The sequence below is a fragment of the Schistosoma mansoni genome, chromosome 2 (genome assembly GCF_000237925.1).
Source record: "Schistosoma mansoni strain Puerto Rico chromosome 2, complete genome".
Lineage (NCBI taxonomy): Eukaryota > Metazoa > Platyhelminthes > Trematoda > Strigeidida > Schistosomatidae > Schistosoma > Schistosoma mansoni.
Window position 1 is genome coordinate 30,913,977 of NC_031496.1, and position 24,512 is coordinate 30,938,488.

General features: G+C 34.1%; 1 protein-coding gene across 1 annotated transcript in view; it reads left to right on the forward strand.

Annotated features, from left to right (window-relative positions):
* Smp_147800 (Lmp3-like protein) overlaps window positions 1-24,512 on the forward strand; it is a gene marked incomplete at both ends in the record, with an annotated part of 66,009 nt that overhangs the window by 27,972 nt on the left and 13,525 nt on the right. Inside the window, 2 exons of the mRNA XM_018796358.1 lie at window positions 6,256-6,260; window positions 9,780-10,029. Coding sequence (XP_018650579.1) covers window positions 6,256-6,260; window positions 9,780-10,029 — 255 coding nt within the window. The remainder of the gene's footprint in view (window positions 1-6,255; window positions 6,261-9,779; window positions 10,030-24,512) is intronic.

Here is a 24,512-nt window from a genome sequence, read left to right on the forward strand (position 1 = left end):
ACGAAAAAAGAGAAAACTAAACTTGTCAAGAGTTATATGGAAAAATTTCGTCGAGAAGATTCGAAAGGTCTGGATTTGACTAACCAGTTAAAATCGACAACGGACAATTCAGTTGGGTAGTACCGTCAAATTGGCTGTCTTAGTCTTCTTATAATTTATTACTATATGAAGTCAGAATAACACTTCGGGTTAAGAGATGGTTGGTCACGTGCGGTAAATGTCTAAACCATCTCAGTCGATGAAATGCTTGTAAAAACGATGAGTGATTTATCAGTTTTACCTAACTTTTAAGACAAATAATATAACATGCTATATTATTTCAGAAAGGGAAAGACGCATCTGACTTAAAATTTAACATTATTTATACATTCAAAGTTGAACCAAGTCACGCTTTCAACTATGGAAAAATACTGAACCTCCACAAAACCCCTTCTGATAATTGTTTGGTAAGCAAAGATAGATAGTGGCTAGCAGTGGAATCCAGGACGAGCGTTTCGTTGTCCTATTTGGGACTCGTCAGCTGGCCATATATGCCAATTAGAGATTGACCAGTTACAATCCTCAAAACATCAATCGGAAGATTCAAACAAACAATATTAATTGAATGTTGTTGTTGTTTTTTTGTTTTGACTAAGAACATTGAGATATTTCATTTTATAAATGTACCATCAAACGAAATGATTGTTTTGTTTTGGTTTCATTCTCTGTCATATATATGATTGAAACTTAATTTACATTTCAGGTGAAATGTTTATTAAATTTTTTTGAAGTGATTTGTTTGATATAGAAAAATTTTCATCATTGAAACCCTGTTCCATCCCCCCACGAAATTGATTTACTTGAATAAACTGTGATTTAATGCTTATCAATAATTCTGTCATTTGTTTAATGCATTGATTACGTAACGTGGTGAATGATAAGCAAATACATTGTTGTGTGTGTTTATATATATGGTGTAATCTTGAACGGGATCAGGTTTATAAATTTGAATATTAATCAATTTTGTAGGTGTCATTATCATGGTTCAACTTGATAACTGCAATCGTTTTTAGCAATGGGCAGATAGTTCTCAATTGAAAAAGTTATAAAAATGTTTGTAATATTCAGTCGGTAGAAAACTGAATTTCTGATGTTTCACGACTGATTAGAAGGAGCTTATCCAGAAAATGAAAAAAAGTGACCCATGGTAAATCATAGAATGTCAGAAATGTGATTTTTCCAATCATTGTAGTATATTTATATATTAATAGAGATAGAAGGAGTCAACATAAAATTGATATCCAACAAACAATTATGGGTCAGAAGGGGTTTTGTGCAGATCCAGTATTTTCATAGTTGAAAGCGTGAGTCAATTGAAGCTAGCTAAATCTCCACAAAACCCCTTCTGATAATGATCATGTGCTCACTAGTGACTGACTCCATGAGGTATTTCCTGGAGTTCTAGTGAGAAGCCGTGACCAGTAGAGTTCAAATCACGTCTGTTGTGAGATATCAACTCACTGAAGACAACTGGTGAACGGTTGCTCAATTTCGTGGACTGATTGTAGTTAGACATAAACACCATCGGATGCCGGCTCAGTGGTCTAGAGGTTAACTGCTCGCGCTCAAGACTGATAGGTCGTGGGTTGGAATCTCGCGAGGTGAGGTCATGGATAAGCACTGCTGAGGAGTCCCACAATAGAACGAAACGGCCTTCCAGTGCTTCCAAGTTTTCCCTGGTGATCTAGCTTCAATTGACTCACGCTTTCAACCATGAAAATTAAGGGTCAGTTAACAGTATTTGTGCATATAATCTTCAAAGTAAAATGGAAAAATTATTAACTGAATTAACTGCGCAAGTATAAGAACAAAAATAAAAATGAAAAATACGCAACCGTAGTAATCAGTATAGGGTTGTGGAGACCAGACCACTAATAGGAATTTGGAAGCACTGGACGGTTATTTCGTCCTAGTTTGAGACTTTTCAACACTGCGCATCCGTGACCTCGCATGTGGTTTCAAACTCAAGACCTTCTATCTCGCGCGCCAATGCTTAAATTCTAGACCACTGAGTCGGCATCCAACAGTGTTAATGTCCAACTTCAATCAATCCATGATATTGAGGAACCAGTGAAAAGTTGTATTTGCTGCATATTGATCTCTTTTAGAGAATTATTTAAAAATACGGAAAAGCGTACACGTGTTTCTTCTTATTGTGGAACTCTTCAGGAGCAAACACATCTTGGTTAGTCAGTATATGTGGATAAATTACGTGGTAAAACGAATCAGTTTGTCTAAAGTTATTATGCGACAAACATGGAATGTCATCAAAGACATCTTTACACTAAATTAATGGGATAAGTTATTTAAACTATTGAACTACTACAGAAAGAAAACGTTTTGTGTATTTACGACTACAAATGTGTAGCATTAGTATAAACGGTAAAAATTACTATATTCATTTGCTATTAGTATTCTGAATCTGATTAAAATAATTGATTAGACAGAAATAGTTTAAAAGCGTGAGTCAATTGAAGCTACACCACCATGGAAAACCTGGAAACACTGGACGGCCGTTTCGTCCTATTATGGGACTCCTCAGCAGTGCGCATCCACGATCCCGCACCCGCGAGATTCGATTATTTTCGATTATTTCACCATTCATCAACTACATTGAATTGTATGCTCTCAAGAAACAAAGAATTTGAAAGCACATCTAGGTTCCTGTAAGATCTAAAATTTTAGTCTCTCTTTATAATACAACTCATCATTATACTGATTCATCTACCAATTACCAATTTAACTCATTCATTAAGATTTCAAATTATATTTGTACTTCTATATATTACTTCCCAAAAACTTTTAACTTTCTTTATCCAAGGTCAAGTACCTAACAACTATGTAGTGCATTAAAAAAAATGTTTGCTTTTTTATTGTTCCTTTTCAATCATTATTGGTATATATGGTCAGTTTATTGGATTGTATTTATTTATTTATTTATTTATTGGTTTGGACTAAATTCGCCATTTCACTTTTATACAATTATGATTACTATCAACCAAAAAAAAAATAATAATTAAATAAAAAGAATAAAAAAAATATTTTTTTTCTCGAAAAATTTCCTGAATCTAGATTAGAGTAATCCAGTACATTTATAAGTTACATTTGTAAAGATAGTTTATTCCCCCCCCCCCAAAAAAAATTTATTTTTCAATTTAGATTAACTAATTAAAAGAAATCTAATTTTTGGATAGATCTACACTATATCAATAAGTTGATTTCTTAATAAATAAAAAAAGAAGAGAAAATCTTTTAATTATTAATACAGTTAAAAATATGTAATGTATATTATGAAAGAAGTTTGATTCATTGCTCTTGTCAATTCATTGCTATGTATGTATCAAATTAAAGTATAATAAAGAAAAATGTATAATATGATTTACTTACTTAGTTACTTACGCCAATGAAGCATAGTCCGTCGACTAGCATTCTCCAATCCACTCTGTCTTGGCCCTTCCTTTCTTATTCCATCCAGTTTTTGTTCATTCTTCGCATGTCTGTCTCCATTTCTCGGCACAATGTGTTCTTTGGTCTTCCTTTTCTCCATTGACCTTCAGGATTCCATGTGAGGGCTTGTCTTGTGATGCAGTTGGGTGATTTCCTCAATGTGTGTCCTATCCACTTCTAGCGCTTCTTCCTGATTTCTTCCTCCACTAAAATCTGGTTTGTTCTGTCCCATAGTAGGTTGTTGCTGATAGTGTCTGGCCAACGGATCCAAAGTATTTTGCGTAGACAACTGTTAATAAACACCTGTATCTTCTGGATGATGACTTTCGTAGTTTTCCACATCTCCGCCCCATACAGTAGAACATAATATGAATGATAGACATTAAATAAGAAGAATATGTATTTGTACAATCTCAACGAATGAATTTTAAGTAAATCCAATGTTTCGCTTAGCAATCTGGTCCAAGCTTTTTCAAGGATTTACTTCAAATTTATTCGCTGAGTTTTGCAAATATATTCTTCTTATTTAATGTCTTACATCAACTCGGCGCACAAATACTGTTAAACTATTAGCTTTAATTTAGACGAAAGTTTTTATCTCCACAAAACCCCCTTCTGATAATAATAATCAGATGCTCATTAGTGACTGACTTCAAGAGATATTTCCTGGAGTTCTAGTGAGAAGCATTGACCAGTGGAATTCAACCACGGCTGTTGTGAGATAGGAACCCACTGAAGACAATTGATGAACGGTTGCTCACTTTCGTGGATTGGTTGGAGTTAGACATTAACATCTTTGGATGCCGGCTCAGTGGTCTACCGATTAAGTGCTCTAGCGCGAAACTTGTAGGTTCTGGGTTGGAATCTCGCGAAGCGGGATCGTGAATGCGCATTGTTGAGGAGTCCCACAATGGGACGAATTAGTCGTTCAGTGCTTCCAGGTTTTCCTTGGTGGTCTAGCTTCAATTGACTCATGCTTTCAACTATGAAAATAAATTTATTATTATTATTTTATCAGAAGGGGAGGGGGCTGGTAAGGAATTTAGTAACTTTGTTGTTGAAATCATGATTCAATATACACGTCATAGATGAACATTTGTGAAACATTCAATAAATTTATATTAATAGATTTTAAATAAAATTGTTGTTTTGTTGTTGTTGAAATTAGTGTACTTTTATTTTTCACTGAAAAACCCAAAAAATCAAAATGTTTTATTTAAATTTTGAAATTGGAGGATTTTTTAAATGTGAATTTAAAATTCAGCACTAAGTTTATATTGTAAGCAAAGATGGATAGTGTCTAGCAGTGGAATCCAGGACGTGCGCCACTTCGTCCTATTTGGGACATGTTAGCTGGATGTACCTGCATCTAAGTTTGTATTGGTATTTAGTGATATATTATGTAATTTAAAGCAATTAGTCCCTTTGATAAATTTCGATAATGTAATAAGACGAAGATTATCAGAACTATGTGATTGATATATTAGCGCAATACATTTCGAACAATCTGATCATGCATATACTTGTTAAGAACATTTATATATAAAAAAATAAAAGGTCAAATAGACTGGAAATGGGGAGGGGTAAGAGGAGAAAAGGATAATAATAATAAAAATAAAAATAAATGTGAAAACATTTAATCACTCTGGATAATAAACTAATATTGTCAGGGTAGTTCTAAGGTAAGAACAAACTGTTTTTAAATACACAAAGGGGGTTTGAACTTTCGTATGATTAAGTCTAGTTGACCTTTTATTTTTCATATATAAATGTTCCTAACAAGTATATAATGTGTGATCAGATTGTTCAAAATGTATTGCACTAATATATCAATCACATAATTCTGATAATCTTCGTCTTCTTATTACACTATCAAAATTTATTATGTAATTAATTCTGTTGAAATGAAAATGTCGGGTTATTCTAGAGACGTGTGTGTTTATAAAGACACATCCTTTTTTTTTTTTAAAAAAAAAGCGTTTTGAAACAATGTAAATAAGATGTATTGTAGAATTCATCATTTCACTGTAGATTCACATTTTTGTGGAATGTTCACTTTTACATTGTCTTGTTAAAAGGCAGAAAGAAATCAACACTTGATTTATTCTAGAATGAGATTCCACTATTAACTGTTATTCGTGGTATTTGTCTCAGATCAGATGTGAATGATCTCCACTGATCATAATGTTTCACTAGATGTTAAGCGCTCACTTCTTTCAGTCCTCAATGTGACCATAGATAAGCAGTGCTGAGGATCCACATATTAGGATGAAATATCTTTCCTGCGTTATCATTTTCTCATTCTTTGTCTAACAAAAGCTACTTTGTTCTAAGTAAGGTCAAATTCAACAATTTTCTTAGCCCTCACTATAACAGGAAATGGTAATCATTTGCCTACTGTTGACTATGATGAAACCTAATGTTATACAAGGAGCACGAAATTGTTAAGTAATTGTGTTGAAATTCAGTGGTTTTCAAATTCAATGTGTGATCAGTTCACATTTGGGCACCATTAATATCCAATATCGACACGAGCTACTGTCTCATCTCTAGTTTATTTGATTTAAAAAGTCAAAACATTTCAACTATTGAAGAAATGGGGTAGATACAGTATCAACGATATTGGATGATGACTAAACCATATCACGAATTGATTAAAGTTAAAAATCGTAACTATGTAATCCGTGCTTAGTGGTCTAAATATATCGTCTCGGGTTTAATCCCATATAGGTAGGTGTAAGCTACATATTTTGTTTAGATTTTATCTAGCTGAGGTCAGTTTGCGATGAAAAAATGATCTTTGGATTGATAAGTTTTGTACTCGAATCCATAGACACAAAATTCTCACTTGCCTCTTAATCCCCAAAAGTCTTCAACGTATGAACGCCAAACAGATGGCAACAGGCAAAAAGTATTGACCGATCTTTATATTAAAGGTTAAACTGTGAACAACAAGTGAGGGTATTCAATGAATCGTATAAGCTAAAGGTTGTAGAAGCTCCCGGAAAACATGCTTAAATTGCTAATAGGTTCAATAATCAATCAATCAAAATAAGAAAAACTTAGTCAGTCATTTTCTAGGTTTATCTCAGTAGTCTATTAAAAGTACTGATTGCTTGAAAGTTTTACCTCTTTTCCTGATTTCCTGAAACTTTTCCACGGAATATAGATGTAGACATTATTTTTTCTTAGATCAGCGTTTTGCCTGGCAGTCATTAGTATTCACTAATCTACTACTCGAAAAACGATTTACTGATGAATGTAACCTTTATTATATCTTATGTATTTTATAGCAAATACTCAAATCATTCCATCATATTCATCGAATACTAATATTATAAGAAGTGATACAAATAAAGCTACAATAGATGAAGATAAGAAATCTAACCATTCATTAAAGGTAATAACGGTTAGTTTAATTTATTTTTCTATACTATGTATGTTGAGGATGTCAAAACCCCAGAACTTACTTGATAAATGGCTTAATTTTGTAATTTTATTTTGAAAATTTGAATTTAGCTGTTTTCGCGCCAAAAGCGCTCTTTTTACCTTGACGTCACATTTCCCATTTGTAACTATCTTAAACGCTATTGGTCCATTGTTTCTTGAGTGTGCTATTTTATAATGATGCCCAAAGACAATTTGTTGCTGTATATATACGTTTGACTTTTTCCCCTTATGATTGCTGTGCTTCTGGCTGCTCCGGAATACAATTTCCCCGCTTCTACTTGAACTTCTTAGCTAGGTCGCGTCAGAATAGCTAGCTATCGGTCTCTGGTCACAAGTCTTTGTTCGTTCGCTAAATAGTGAATTCGTAACGCTTCAGATACAACAATGTAATCCATATCTTACGAGTTATTACAAGAAAGTATTTTGTTTACATCAAATCATTGATACTCTGTAATTTGTTTAGTTTAAAACAATCATGATTGTTTGACACCACATCATTGGCTTCTGAGATGGTGGAGAAGATTTGTAGCTTAGATGGAGTTTTGTTCTTTGAGCTCCACGACCAAATCATCCAACCCAAGAGAACAAAACTCCATCATTAGCTTCTATTTCATGTAGTAAAAAAAGTGTTCATTTTAAACATTCTATAATCATTCAATCAATTTACTAAGTTTGACTTGTGTATCTCTAACATTTTAATTTGAAATGAATATCCAGTTTCAATTCCGAAATTTCAATGGACAAGTATTGTAATAGGATTGATTATCTAGTAATAAAGGTGGTGAAAAATGTTTTTATTATTTTTTTGAACTCGATGATCAAATATAGTTGAAGGAATCAAGAATAATGGTAGATTATTTAGTAGTAGTTCGATTACTTATTAAGAAAAGGAAATAACAAGAAATTTCATTTAGTATTGTTTGTTTGAATCTTCCCATCGATGTGTTAGGAATGCAACTGGTCAGTCTCTAATTGGCATATGTGCATACTGTGCGTATTGCTTCGATATAACCCCATCGCACAAGCAAGTGGCTATTAGGACACAGTGACCGAAAGGATAACGCTATAGCGTTTGAAGCGAAAGGTACTGGGTTCGAGTCCCAGAGTGAACATAAACTCTGAGATGCACGTACATCCAGCTGTACGAGTCCCAAATAGGACGAAGTGGTGCGTGTCCTGGATTCCACTGCTATCCACTATCCATTTTTGCTTACAATAACAAGAAATGTTGATAAAAGAATTATTTAACTCTATTCGGATTGTTATCTATTATCTTCAAATAGATAAACACACATAAACACATGTAATCATTTTCAATATATGTATTTTGGGTTAATGTTTTACGCTGTTTTTGTTACAGCATTCTTGAATTGATTGGACCAGCATTCGCCAAACCACTCTGTCCTCCCTCTTCCTTTCTAGTTCTACCCAATCACTGTTCATTCTTCTCATGTCTATCTCTATTTCTCGGCATAATGTGTTCTTTGGTCTTCCTCTTCTCCTTTGGCCTTCAGGATTCCATGTGAGGGCTTACCTTGAGGGTGCTTTCTTCAATGTGTGTCCTATCCACTTCCAGCTCTTCTTCCTGATTTCTTCCTCCTCTGAAATCTGGTTTGTTGTCTCCCACAGTAGAACGTTGCTGGTAGTGTCTGGCCAACGGATCCGAAGTATCTTGCGTAGACAACTGTTGATAAACACTTGTATCTTCTGGATGATGGATTTTGTAGTTCTCCACGTCTTTGCCCCATACAGTAGAACTGTCTTGATATTTGTATTGAAAATCCTGACCTTGGTGTTGGTTGACAATCGTTTTGAGTTCCAGATGTTGTTCAGTTGTAAATATGCTGCCCTTGCTTTGCCGATCCGCACATTCACATCTGCATCTGATCCACCGTGTTCATCAATGATGCTGCCCAGATATGTAAAGGTTTCCACATCCTCCAAAGCTTCTCCGTCAAGTGTAATTCGATTGGTGCATGTTGTATTGTATCGGAGAGTCTTGCTTTTCCCTTTGTTTATATTGAGACCTACTGCTGCTACACTGGCCGTTTTATCTTGCATTTGTTGTTGCCTGTGTGATAGAAGAGCCACGTACGAAATATACGTATTCGAAATCGATTCTCGCATGTGACTTACTTGATTCCGTCATTGACTAACGCAATTAAAGTTGATGATTATATACAAGGTTTGGCAGCATTTATCATTCAATAAAGATCGTTACATGATCTAAATGAAGTCAGATATTGGGTCATGAAAATGTGGTGAGCCTGTCTATAATATCATCATCCTACCTAATTAGCGTCAAAATAAAGGGTACCACAAAAAGTTTAGTGTATTGGAGCTTGAAGTTTTAGGTATTGGGTCTGAGTTGCAGTGTGAACGTCAATAATGTTGCATAGATACAAAAAGTTGAATGGTATTAAATAGAAGCATCTCTGGTTGACAGCCATAACCAGTGGAGTCCAGCTTGTATCGTGTGTGAGACGGTTATCCACCGCAGGTAATTGATGATAAGTTGTTCAAGACCATGGATTGATTGAAGTTAGACATACCGGCTCAGTGGTCTAGAGTTCAAGCGTTTCCATGCTAAACAGGTCTCGGGTTCGGTTCGCAGTTGTGAGGTAATGTATGGGCACTTTTGGGAAGTCCTGCATTCTGATAAGGTGGCTTCCCAGTGCTTCCAGATTTTCATCAGTGATATAGCTTAGATCGACCCGTGATTTAAACTGTATATACACTACAACTTTCACAAATCCTGATTGCTAATAACTTTGTAAATGAGTTGGACTCATATATTCATAGATTTGTTTCATTTTCAACTTACTTATACTTTAATCAAACAGATCGAACAACAATTTCCTTCCTTGTCTCATAATCATCACCGAAATCAGTATTATTCACGTTATTATGAAAATGATTTCAACCAGCATCCACAGTCACGTCCTGCAAGTATCGCTTTACCGGTTGGCAATGATAGAAATGATGAAATTTCATTTCCAACATATAACCAATTACAAACCAATCGTCAGATTAATCTGAATAACATTCCGAAAATTAAAGAATTTGATCATTTGACTTCTGGTGATCATCCAGGTAAATATATTTTCGATATATGAAAGAATTACTATTCATATGTTGTCAATGGTGACTGATAGTTTTAAAAATTCACATTATGAATTTTCATTTACACACTGTACTTTTATTATCTTGAAGATTGAAGAGAAACAGTATAGATACCGGTATACCATAACTGGTATGGTTGTTTTGGCTTTAAGTTAGTCATTTGTTACATTTTATGTCGACACAACGTGAGATGGGTTTTAGAAGATAAGAAGTAAAAGAGAGGAATTGATTTGAGCTCCATTGATAAAATTAACTTTATATGTTTCACGAAGTTGCCTTAGATCTCTATACATACTTCTGTATCATGAAATATATGTATCTGTAAAACAGTTGAATGATAATTGTTTAAATTCAACCATGAAAGGATTATAATCATATGCTCACTAGTGACTGACTTCAAGACACATATCCTGGAGTTCTAGTGGGATGCAGTGACCAGTGGAGTTCAACGACGTCTGTTGTGAGATAACAACTCACTGAGGACAATTGGTGAACGGTTGCTCAAAATTCGTGGATCGGTTGAAGTTAGATATTAACAACGTCGGATGCCAACTCAGTGGTCTAGTGGTTAAGCGCTTGCGTCCTGTGTTGGAATCTCGCGAGTGCGGGATCGTGGATGCGCACTGCTGAGGAGTCCCATAATAGGACGAAACGGCCGTCCAGTGCTTCCAGGTTTTCGATGGTGGTCTAGCTTCAATTGACTCATGATTTCAACTTTTAAAAATACTGAAATCTCCACAAAACCCCTTCTGAAATGTCATGGCTTTTTAAGTTCTTGTAGTGTTTACATCCCATAGTTTATGCTAGGTAAATTGTTGTAGAGCTTTAGTATTTGACTTTATATGAATCTATTCCAATGTATTTTTGCCTTATTCTCTCATTGGTTGTAAACTGGATGCTTTTTATTTGATAAAACAGTACGGATTAGTTTTTTGTCGATTTTAAACGTATACTCATAGCCATATTGAAACCAGGTACAAGGCCTCACTCATCAGCCTTATAAATAGTCTTCTGTATCCTAAGCAACGAAGGATTACCTTTTCTTCAAAATTTCAGAAAAAAAATGATTAAAAATAATGTGAGGAAATAAGTCAAGATTTGAATAACTACAAACCTGTAGAATACCGCTATATTGAGTTTCAAATTTTATCAAGTTAGTTACTATCCTAACATCTGGAGGAAAACATGGGATACGGTGGACAGGTAGGATGCAGCTTGACGATTTAGACTTCGCAAATGATCTGGCTCTTCTATCACAAACGCAACAACAAATGCAGGAGAAGACGACCAGTGTAGCAGCAGCCTCAACAGCAGTAGGTCTCAATATAAACAAAGGGAAAAGCAAGACTCTCCGATACAATACAACATGCACCAATCGAATTACACTTGACGGAGAAGCTTTGGAGGATGTGGAAACCTTTACATATCTGGGCAGCATCATTGATGAACACGGTGGATCAGATGCAGATGTGAATGTGCGGATCGGCAAAGCAAGGGCAGCATACTTACAACTGAACAACATCTGGAACTCAAAACGATTGTCAACCAACACCAAGGTCAGGATTTTCAATACAAATATCAAGACAGTTCTACTGTATGGGGCAAAGACGTGGAGAACTACAAAATCCATCATCCAGAAGATACAAGTGTTTATCAACAGTTGTCTACACAAAATACTTCGGATCCGTTGGCCAGACACTACCAGCAACGTTCTACTGTGGGAGACAACAAACCAGATTTCAGAGGAGGAAGAAATCAGGAAGAAGAGCTGGAAGTGGATAGGACACACATTGAAGAAAGCACCCTCAAGGTAAGCCCTCACATGGAATCCTGAAGGCCAAAGGAGAAGAGGAAGACCAAAGAACACATTATGCCGAGAAATAGAGATAGACATGAGAAGAATGAACAGTGATTGGGTAGAACTAGAAAGGAAGAGGGAGGACAGAGTGGATTGGAGAATGGTGGTTGGCGGCCCATGCTTCATTGGGAGTAACATGCATAAGTAAGTAAGTTAGTAGTTACTATTTTATAGTGTATACTATTTATAATAAGCATAATTATTCTCATAAAAGACATGTTTACTTACATTTTCAACTTTAGGACCGACTTATCTTAATGCTGCATTAAATGCATTTGGTTATGGTTGTAAACCAGACTGGAAACATTTTTGTGTTTCCCCATCAGCTAGACGTTTAGCTCATAAAAGACAGTCAATGAAAGTAAAACAAATTGAAAGCAATCCATGTAATATAACTTTATCCAACGATAATAAAGAAAATAATGAAATTTTGGACAATAAAAATAATGATTATGATGATCATGAAACAACTGATGAGAAATATATGGACAATAAACTTAAACAAACTATTGAATATTCATGTGATGTAAGTAAGTGTGAAAGAAACAGTTATTGACAGTAATAATTTATTTTTGTATTGGTCATTCAACTCTTCCCATCGGTGTTGAAGACTGCAATTGATCAGTCTCTTATTGGCATATGTGCATCCTGTTCAGACTGCCTCCATCTTGCCTTAATTCACAAGCATTATAAGTAAACATGGACGATGACTAGCAGTGAAATACAGGACGTGCGTTTCATCCTATTTGGGACTCGTCAGCCTGATGTACCTGGATCACAGAGTTGATATTAACCCCAGGACTCGAACCTCGTACCATTCACTTCAAACGATATTGCGCTATCCACTCATCTACTGAGTCCAGATAGCCATTAGCTTGTGAAAAGTTATTGACAATATTGTATTTTTTTCATGATCTAACTTTTGGTCGAAATATCTTTTCTGGATTTATATAGAAACATGCTATAATACTTAATCTTTCATGAAATATTTAGTTCGAAAAACTGAGGTTATACAGTTTTTTCTAGAAAAACTACCAACAACTCGGTTATATTGTTCAATAAAATGCTTATAAGTTTTATAAAATACATGAGCTAACCAAAAATATGAATGTCCATTTAGGTTTTCCTTTTATGTCTCTACATACATTCGAAAATAACCACTGTATTATAGGTTTGAACTTCGTTCAAAAACTACTTTGTTTAAGCAAATAGGTACTGTGGGGTATGCTACTAATGTCGACAGATATAAGTATTATGTGGTACTAATTAAAAGTGGAATGCCTAGCGACAGAAGGTTGAGAAAATCGAAGAGAACGAAAATAGAGAGTGATTAGTGTGGAAACGAAGGAACAACAAAGTCTGAGACAATTGATGGATATTTAGCAAACGAAGTATTTACTAAGTTATTCTGTAATGTTGAATTAAGGTATATTTGGTTTTCCGCGCTTATGTTCTTATTCATAACAGTATTTTCGTTAGATTTGAAAAAAGGTACATAGCTTAAAGTCAAATGCATAAAACTGTACTCTTGTTAAACGAGTTAAATTAAAATTTGTCAACTACTTTAATTTATATAACTTTCTAATTATACAAAGTGGTAGATGAGTGGACATAAGACCTAACAATCACATTTAATTGTTGTTTGATATATCAGATGAATAGAGATGGGTTTAAAATAATCAATAGTTTGAAGTAAAGGTATGAAGCCATAATTATTCAAGATCTAGTTCTCCCTTTATCAAACTTAAATATAAGATTTAATTATTTATGCTCGGTGATTGGTATTTTTTTATTTCATTTGACTGAGTAATAAACTGCACACACATTGTGGTTTTAACTAAATGACTTCAATCTGTCTGATTGTGATAAGGTGAGTGACGACAAGTAGTCTTATAGGTATGTTCCAAAGACATAGCATGTATCTGTATCAAAGGCTTCCAGTTCCTTATTAAGTGAAGTGTGCTGCCAAATTCGACACACGATTGAACTATTAATGGTTACAAATTATATTTTGAAACACAGTTTATAACTTACAATGTCAAATAAAAGAGGAGTCAATTAAGGAAACAGTTAAAACAATAAGAAAACTAGGGAGAGTTACGTGAAGCTTAAATTCTGTTAAATCTTTGTTGATTATTGACATATCTTGCTGTGCTGGCGAAAAGTCTAACAATGTGGATATGTGCCTATTTATGTCAACCTCTAAGATGCCTCCAGGTGATATGTATATATATAACTATTTCAGGATCTATCTTAAAAATGACGTAAAATAGTTTTAATATCCTAAAAGAAAAGAACCATTACTTCTGTTATTTTTGAAATCCTAAAAAATCGTAACCAACATTTCTTTCTATCATTAGTTCATACTAACCACTAAATCAATATTGTCTAGTTATTTAAATTGTCGCCATATTGTTTTACTAAATATCGACATCTACTGATTACTATGACGTTTTTTACCCGTATATATATCTCCAACTGTGATATTGCTGAGTATAGAAAAATATAGAAAAATTTTTTTACTTATTACTTGTTATATTAAACATTATATCATGTTCAGGTATGTAAATCATATGGATTATACAATTTCTATTTTACTGTTAAGGGTTGAAAATTTACTACTTTACCTTTTCATTTTGCGCCAGAACACTTAACCGATAGACCACTGGTAGGTCCTGGGTTCGAATCTCGCTCGCGAGGTGGGATCGTGGATGCGCATTGTTGAGGAGTCCCGTAATAGGACGAAACGGCCGTCTAGTGCTTCCAGGTTTTCCTTGGTAGTCTAGCTTCAATTGACTCATGATTTCAACTATGAAAATAAGGATTATTAGTTATCTGTTGAAAATAGTTAAGATTCGATTATTTCAGTAAATTGTATATATAGTAGTAAGAATTGCAAGGTTAAAACGGATTGATTTCATGAGATAATGTTTGGAGCTTCAGTTAGGAACCCTGACTGGTGAAGTTCAACCATGCCAGGTATGATCAAGTTATCTACTAATTGGATTGGAAGATGATTGTACATCATGAAGAGTTGGTTGAAGTTTAAAATATGTTCTAAAATATATCAACTTGATGGCCTTAAGTTTAAAAACCTACCGCGAGACATGAAATTTATGGGTTGAATCCTCCGTGAGCTTTTTGGTGCCCGGGTAGTGTTTCCTAGTTTTAAATGATCGTTTAGCTAAGGTCAGTTTGTGATAAAAACTATAAAATCTAGCTCTCTCTACAAAGCTACTAAATACTGATCAAAACGACTAGTGTTGGTTAGTTGTTTATATAGATGAACCAATACAGAAAAAAGTGGAAGTCTAGGTTTCATGTATACGATAAATTATAAAGAATTTCTTAATTCCATTTGATCTATCCATCTTTAAAGTTTTAAATAAGATAAATACAAAAATATAGAAAACAACCAATAAGTAGGCTGGATAGTCTCTTTTTAATTGAATTAATATGTTTTAAAAGAAATAATTGACTTTCATTGGAAACTTAGGAAGTACATAAATAACTTTGTATATGTTGTCTATATGACAACAAATTAATACAAAATTGAATTATGAATAATTAAAACAAATTTAGTGTAGGCAATACGAACTAGGATGTCGCATCAATCAATGAAATCATTGATATTGGTGAATGGTTGCTCAATTTCGTGGATTGGTTGAAGTTAGACATTAACATCGTTGGATACCGGCCGGCTCAGTGGTCTATCGGTTAAGTGCTCTGGAGCGAGACTGGTAGGTCCTGGGTTGGAATCTCGCTCGCAAGGCGGGATCGTGGATGCGCACTACTGAGGAGTCCCATAATAGGATGAAACGGCCGTCCACTGCTTCCAGGTTTTCCATGGTAGTCTAGCTTCAACTGACTCATGATCTCAACTCTATAAAAATCATTGATAGTTAATTTGAACATTAGCTGTTAATCTGTTCAAATATTTTAATCACAATTTTGGAATTCTGTAAGGAAGTTATGAAATCTAAATTACTTTTTATTTTCAGTATAGTGTGATGTAGATTGTTGTGTTTTGATTGAGATCATGAATCGATCAATGTTAGACCATTATTAAAAACTTGGAGACACTGAATAGCCGTTTCATTCTAATATGGTACTTCAAAGCAGTGCGCATCCACAATCCTGCACGGCGGGATCCGGGTGAGGGGTAGTTACACACCGAAGACAAAAGATGGTCGCGCAATATTGGCAGCTGGTTGAAGTCAGACATTAACATAAGTGGGTGCCGGCTAAATAATCTGGAGGTTAAGTGTTCGCACGCGAGATCGATGGTCCCAGGCTCGAGTCCTGTGTGCATGATCGTGAATGAGCACTGCTCCAAGGTCCTATACCTTTCATTTATCGATTAAGTTAAACCAAAATAATAGTAAATCATCAGGTTGTTGCCTCTTTTTTATTTTCTTAAATTTTTAAATTTTGTTATGGATACATTTTCTTTTTTTTTTGATTTTAATTATCATAGATTTAATCTAAAATGTAAACAATTTTTATTTTTCAATCATATATATATAATATTGAAGCAAATCTACACCCACACCCACATTGTTTATGGATCATATCAAATAAATAAATAAACTGTTTGAGTGACAGAATACCTCCATAAATCATATCGCTTCAATTATTTATATTTTTAATTTTGTTTTCTTCACACGTACATTCACTTATAGATTGAATGAAAAACATAATATTTAGTTGAAATGGTTTGAATTGTTTTTTTTTCTGGTTAGCGTTTGCTTAGCGAGTTAGTTTTTCTACGGGATGGGGTCTCTAACCCCCATGCCAAACCCTCCTCCTTTTCCCCGGGCTTGAAACCGTCAGTAACTCTAGAAGAGCTACAGGCCGAGTTAGAATATTTAATAGTTTGATTAAATATATTCATCATTATTTAATGATAATGATGATTATTGTTAAATCACAGTGTCTTCGTAAAATATGAAAACCATAAATTAATTACATTATTTGCACATCTTTCATCAATTGTCTCTTACAAACGTCATCGTCCCTTCATTCCTGTTGTCATTACAATCATTCTTTTGTTTATATTACTGTTCTCTTTGATTCAATCTTCTCATTCTTTTGATGCTAAGCATTTCATTTCTGATTGGCGTCATATACTACTTATACCTGTCAATATAAGTAGCATACACCATATGAACACCAATTTACATACATTATTTGGTTAAAACAAAAAAAAAACAAGTGTCAGCATCCCTCAAAAATACTTTACTTGAAAAGGCGTGATTCATAAATTGTCTTGATTAATTATTTGCGATAGAGTTGTTTATAATGTGATGCGCAAGATGGATGCAAAATGATTAATCAGAGATGATGTCACTTTAAAGTATGAAGTTATTTAAAAGGATGCACACCATAATAGTCATAAATCATGTAATCATAGAGTTATCTTGAGCAGTTAGTGTTTTTTAAAGGTATGAGGTGGGATGGAGACCACTCCATACGTGTTTTGGAATGATAGACGTCACATTCAAGTTATACAAGGTGTATATTGTTGGTTCACAACACAGTTACACAGTTTATCTAATCATTTCTAACTAGAAAAAAGGTAAAAAAAAAACGAAAAAAGACTATTGTGGTCAGTTTTTTCTTATATGTGTTGTTGTTTCTAGACTAATGTACTAATTTAAATAGATTTTTTAAAATAATTCACTGTTCTATATATATCAACTTTCAATGAAGTGATGGCAGTAACTATCGGTAGGAACGAAAGTTTTATAAATTTACTCAACAATTCATATCCTTATAATTTCATCAATGAACCGTAGTGTAATCATTGATTGGATGATTTATCTTACGTTTTATTGCCCTTCATTTAACTAACCGTTTAGAGTCTCCTGCTTATTCCACTTCCCATTTTCTTGAAATGATCCCATCATGAAATGATCTAATTTAGACAACCATGGTGAACCTGGAAGCAATAGAAGGCCATTTCGTCTTAGTATCGAACTCCCCAACAGTGTGCGTTTACGATACCATTATGCAGGATTCAAATACAGTATCTTCGGTCTCGTGCGTGAATACCCAACCTCTTGACTACTGAGCCGGCATCCAAAAGTGTTCATGTGTAATTTCAACCAGTCCACAATGTCGCGAGACTACCTCATATTGTCTTCGGTGTGAGGCAGTTAGCCACTGAAAACAATGGAAGATGATCGCACAAAATCTTGGGTTGCTTGGAGTTAACCATTAACACTGTTGGATGCAGGCACAGTAGTCAAGAGATTCGATGATTACAGGGGAAATCGAAGATTGTGGGTTCAAATCCTATGCGCATGATCGTAGATGTCTACTGATGGATAGTCTTACATTATATCATGTGTTGATAAAAACTTGATAAATTTTATAATGAAATATCAAAAGTTTCAAAAATATCTTCGAACATCTCATGTTCACTTTTGTTTAATATACTAAAATTATGTAAAAAGTACAAATAGAGGGTAAAGAACCTAAAATTGAAGAAAAAACTATTTTCTTCTCTTTTACATAATTAAGTGTTACTTCACAGTTCATAAAAAATTCATAATCTGTTTATATCTTGATAATAAAGATAATGTGAAGAATAAGTTTCAAAATAGTAAAATGTAGTCATCTGTTTCATTAAGACTGTTTCATATCTGCCTTTCTTCTTGTACTATATCCTTATATACAACCTTTCTTTTATATATTACCACCACTAGATTAAGTACTTCTATGAATTCGGTGTTCATTGTGTTGTACTAATGAGGTATGACAACGTGAACCGATATATATATGTGCCTGGTCCCAACGCTGTAGCTGACTGACTGATCTATTTCATAAGAATAATAATCATAATAAATTCAACTTGGTATTGTTTGTTTGAGCCTTCCCATTGATGTTTCTAGGACTGCAACTGGTCAGTCTCTAATTGGCATATATGCACACTCTGCGTATTGCCTCGATATAGCCTAGATTTACAAGCATGGGTAAACAAATTTGGATAGTGGGTAACAGTGGAATCCACGACGCGCGGCACTCCGTCCTATTTGGGACTCGTCAGCTTGATGTACCTGCATCTTAGAGTTGATATTTACTATGGGACTCGAACGCAGTACCGTTCACTTCAAACGCCATCGCGTTATCCACTTAGTTACTGAGTCCTGATAACCACTTGCTTGTGCAATCGGGTGAAGTTTAAATTCACTTAGTATTGTTTGTTTGAATCTTCCCATTGATGTTTTAGGACTGCAACTGGTTAGTCTCTTATCATAATATTTTCATATTTTATGAACTATAATTAGTTCAATCAACATGAATATAGTGATGTTTTTGTAAAAACAAGCAAATGAAATTTCTAGAATATTCTCATTTGGATGACAACAGGTAATTCTGGTACTTTTAACTTCTATATTCATTGAGGAAATATCTAGACTTTGTATAAGAATAACAACACCTGTTACATCATTTAATTAAAGTGTCTAATAAATAATTATTTATGATCATTCTGTTATTCATGTAAATAATCAAAAAGTAAATCATCCTGTTTTTATTAAGTTAATAGTAGTGAAGTTTAATAAATGGGTTTCGTCTTATTTAGGACTCATCAACTGAACCTATTCATATTTAAACTTAAATCCACTACCTTTCACCATAAACACTAATACACTAATCCATTGAGCTACTGATATCCAGATATTCATTAGCCTATGCAATTTGTATCGGTTTCATTTGTAAAATCAACAACGAGATAAAGACAAATTGTCACATACAGAGATCCTATTTGTTGTTACACTGGATAATCAATAATCTAACAGTTATTTCTTCATAAATGATCAGATTTTGTTTTATACTTAAGATATACTGTTTAAATTTTCACCATTGTTTGAGGTGCTCTAGTTCAGAAGTTATTTGGGCAGCACATTTTTAACGTATATTACGCCAATAAAAGGGATCACTAGCGATCTTTTAATAGTTTTTAAGTAGACGTCCTGTTAATGGATGAACGATGTATTCAAGGTTATTTCCTGCGCCAAAATGAATTGATTATAACCATCTACAACTAGAGAAAATAAGATCAAAACAGAAAGCACGGGACGACAAAAGCAATAATTAATACGATAGTTCAGTAAGCTCAACCATAATATATGTGTCAGATTATTTTATGATATAGTGTTTGTGTTAGATATTATTCAAATTATTATAAGTTACCAGGGTCGGTGAAAAAATGTAAGGTAACAACAGGTAGGAAGTTTATTTAGTTGGTTCAGTAATAAAAATATGACTGAAGTTATAAAGTTCCTATAGTCTCACTTGTGGAATAAGAAATTCTAATAAATGTAAGAAAATTTAAAACACATTCAGAGGAGAAGTAAGCATCGATGCAGCGAGCAAAGGATAAGAGTGATTTTATCCCATGGACAAATTGTGGTAAATTATTCCAGAGTCTAGGTTATTTACTGGTAAAGTAATTCATATGGAGAGAAGATTTAGAATGTTGCTGTATCACTAATGACAAAGAGTTACGGATACTGTAATTAGAAGTTTGTGCATACTGAATGAATTCATTGGATGTAAATGATATTTTATTAAGTATTTCGAAGAAAACCACTAAATTTAGTTTGAATATCGTCTTTCATAAAGGGTCTAGTTCAAGTTTATTTCTTCTGAACTTATAATTTAAGATATAAACAGTTCCAAGAATTTAAAGTGTAAATTGTCTCTGTAAGTATTCCAACCTTAAGTTGTCCTTTGTGCCAGCACTACTAAGAATAAACGTGCAGTATTCTAGGAGTTGTCGAACACATACTTTGTGCATTAAAATAGGTGACTCTTTGTTATAGAGGTTACGAGTTATGCAACTCATAAGACGTTAGAACTAAGAGGTCTGTTTCGAGACCTGTTCTGTGGAGTACAAGTTGTAGCAGTACCTAAGTCCTAAGTGCACTGTTGTGTGTAACTTGAATAACACCTTACCATTTATGGTAAGATTTTTGTTGAGCCGTTTTGAGCGCCAACTGCTATTTTGAACACCATTAGGCTACCTTGTTGACCTCTATACCGACGCAATTTTGCATATTATTCAGCTTATAAACAGAATATCAATACACTACTTCATGATCATCTGCATATAGAGAGGCTTACCCATGCAGAAGCATTTACATAAACATGTAAATTCCTTTATGTAAATTATTTCTACACTGTAACGTATTGTAGTAAATATTCAGTTAGTAATAAACTATTTTTTCAGTAGTTTATAACCATGTAACAATGTTTGATTCAATTAACTTACTATCTTTCATATAACTTCAAATACAAAGTATAAAACCTATCTCAAATCAATCACTAATAGCTTGTGTAACATCACTTTCAACTGAACGCTGAGGTAGCTATATTAATTGTAACAATCAGATATTTCTTCAGTGAATCAGTAAGGGACTTACATTCTTGATGAATTACATATCTGAACTTTAGTATGAGTATGTAAAAGTACATTTTATTAAAAGAAATAATTATTGGCATATGTGCATACTGTACGTATTGCTTCGATATAGCCTTAATTCTCAAGCATTGTAAGCAAAGATGGATAGTGTCTATCAGTGGTATCTAGGACGCGTGCCACATCGTCCTGTTTTCGACTCGTCAGCTAGATGTACTTGCATCTCAGACTTGATATTTACTCTGGGACTCGAACCCAGTACCTTTCGCTTCGAACGCCAGCTACTGAGTCCTAATAGCCTGATAGGACGAAACGTGCGTCCTGGATCCCACTGCAAGCCACTATCCATCTTTGCTCACATATAATGATGTATTTATTTCTTTTCTAGATTGATTGCTATTTATCGTAAATAAATCTTTTTCACTAAAAATATTTAAAAGAAATTTGAACAATGTATCTATTATCCATTTTTCAATAATTAAGATTTGTTTCTAAATTATTAGTTAAATCATAAGAAATAAATCAATCCAATTTTGATTCTGTTAGGGAGATCCAGAAAACTCCTCGAAAAAAGCTAAAAAGGGGCAAAAAAGCGAAAAAGTATTTTATCCAACCAATATTCACCAGAAGGTTTGCCAGAAACCTCTAGAAAGTGAAAAGTCACATATCGAATTTCTGATTGGGTGATTACCTATACTGCTACTATCCTTAGTAGCGTTGCAGAATTTTCTGGAAACCTAAGGATATCTAAAATGTTATAAAAACCCTAGATTTTCTGTACAGAAACGAATATTTGAAGTAAAGCGTTTCTTCCATATTTTGCGCCTTTTCTCTCGTGTTCATGTCACTGTGTAGATTCAGTGTGAGGTTTACTAGAAGAGCTTAGGAACCAAATCTAGCTTTCAATTAGAAGATTTATAAGCTTTATACCATAAAATTTACATTTTTAAAATCTCGTATGCATGATTGTTGATATACACTTCACAGAAGTCTCATTCTAGGACGAAACGTTACTCCAACGCTTTCAGGCTTTTAATAGTAGTTTAGCTTAGATGGACCCATTAATTCAATTGGGAAAATACTACAATCTCCATAAATCCTCATATTGAAAATAATTGTTAGATTAAAAATTGAACATAATAATAAAATGAAAACTGAAGGGGTTTTGTGGAGATTTCAATATTTTCATAGTTGAAATCATGAGTCAATTGAAGCTAGACCACCATGGAAAACCTGGAAGCACTGGACGGTCGTTTCGTCCCACAACGGGACTCCTCAGCAGTGCGCATCCACGATCCCGCCTCACGAGATTCGAACCCAGGACCCACCAGTCTCGCACCAGAACACTTAACCGGAGTCGTGAGATAACAACTCACTGAATAAAATTGGTGAACAGTTGCTCAAATTTCGTGGATTGGTTGAAGTTAGACATTAACACTGTTGGATGCCGGCTCAGTGGTCTATCGGTTAAGTGCTCTGGAGCGAGACTGGTAGGTCCTGGGCTCGAATCTCGCTCGCAAGGCGGAATCGTGGATACGTACTGCTGAGGAGTTCCATAATAGGACGAAACGGCCGTCGAGTGCTTCCAGGTTTTCAATAGTGGTCTAGCTTCAATTGACTCATGATTCCAACTATGAAAAATAAAATCTTTTTAAGTGATGGATTATAAAATGTCCTGAATTAGTTTTAACCCCTTAGATTCAATGTATCTACAGTAAATATTGATAAAAAATAACTCTTATCATGAATGGGTACATAATTGTACTCTGCATTTTTGTTTTATCATACTTATCATGCATACATCTAAGTATTCCATTAACATTTCAATGATCCATATTTTCATTGAATCATAATAAATATCCAAATATTTAATAATGCAAGTTTCCAATTATGATCATACAAATGATAATCCCTATATGAATTATTAATTAACTACTGATATATACATATTACTTATTAAATTACAATATTTTGCTACATTTGTACATTGGAGGTTATCATAGCAACAACGAAAACAAAAAGTAAAAAAATTAAAAAAAAACTAATTTTTGTAGTTTCTATCTACAGGGGGAATATTTGTTATGTTTTATAAATGTAATTATTATTTATTTATTATATTGTATACATTATATTGTATATCATCTGGTGGATAATAAATGCCCCCAAACGCCCTGGTATTGCTGAGAGTGGGAAGAGTTCGCTCTTCCTCTCGAAATGTTCTCACATGACCACGCGTATATAGCGTCTGCCTGGAAAGTCCTACTCACTGCCTTCTCGAGGCAGGGGTGTTCTTTACGAAATTGAGAGGATGAAAAGCGAGTGTCTGGTACTTTAAACGGGTTGGTGGACACAGAGGGTTCACCTAGGAGAGTTGGAAAACCCTGATTCCAAACCAATGGTACACATGGGCTCCAGTATCTTGAGGGAACAAATGGCGTTTGAATCAATCGTTGGTCACCGGCTACCATGGGACTGCATCTCCACTGAATGTATCAGATCTTTAGATCAAAGACTCCTGGTGTGACCCCCTAAGAAAACCACTTTTTTTCGGTTTGGGCCCCTGGGCAGTATCATAGCCCTCACAGAACTCAAATGAGATTTGTGTGGCGCATATATATCTGGTGCCCCTTTGTAGCAATATTTATGTGTTTAAACAAATAAATTTCGTCTGGATAATAAATATAAGTTTCTTTGACGTGACTAATGTATAACTACGTTTGGTTATGCAAACGATTGATTCGAATTCATGAAAATATGTTTGTAATGTGAATCGAATAAACAGTAGGTAAGCGGTTATTTTATGCGTGATATCAGCAAAGCATTGATATTAGTTAGTATATGATTAAAAAAATGAAGCGCTGGATAACCGACTCCTCATGATGTGAAACTCTTCAGACGTGTACTCTCCAGATATATAACTTTATTTGACCTATGTACGCCACAAAAAATCAATAGTTTTATCTAAATTGTTACTACCTAGTAACTAATTTACAAAAGAAACCAAAAAAACAACAAAAAAATTAAAAATAATGAAATGTTATAAAAATTCATTGGAATATTTAGGAGGATGAAGAATGTATAATATTATATAGGAATAATAATATGTTTGTAAAATCTTAGCGATTGAATTTGGAGTAAATCCAATGTTTCGGATTGTAGCTTTTCACT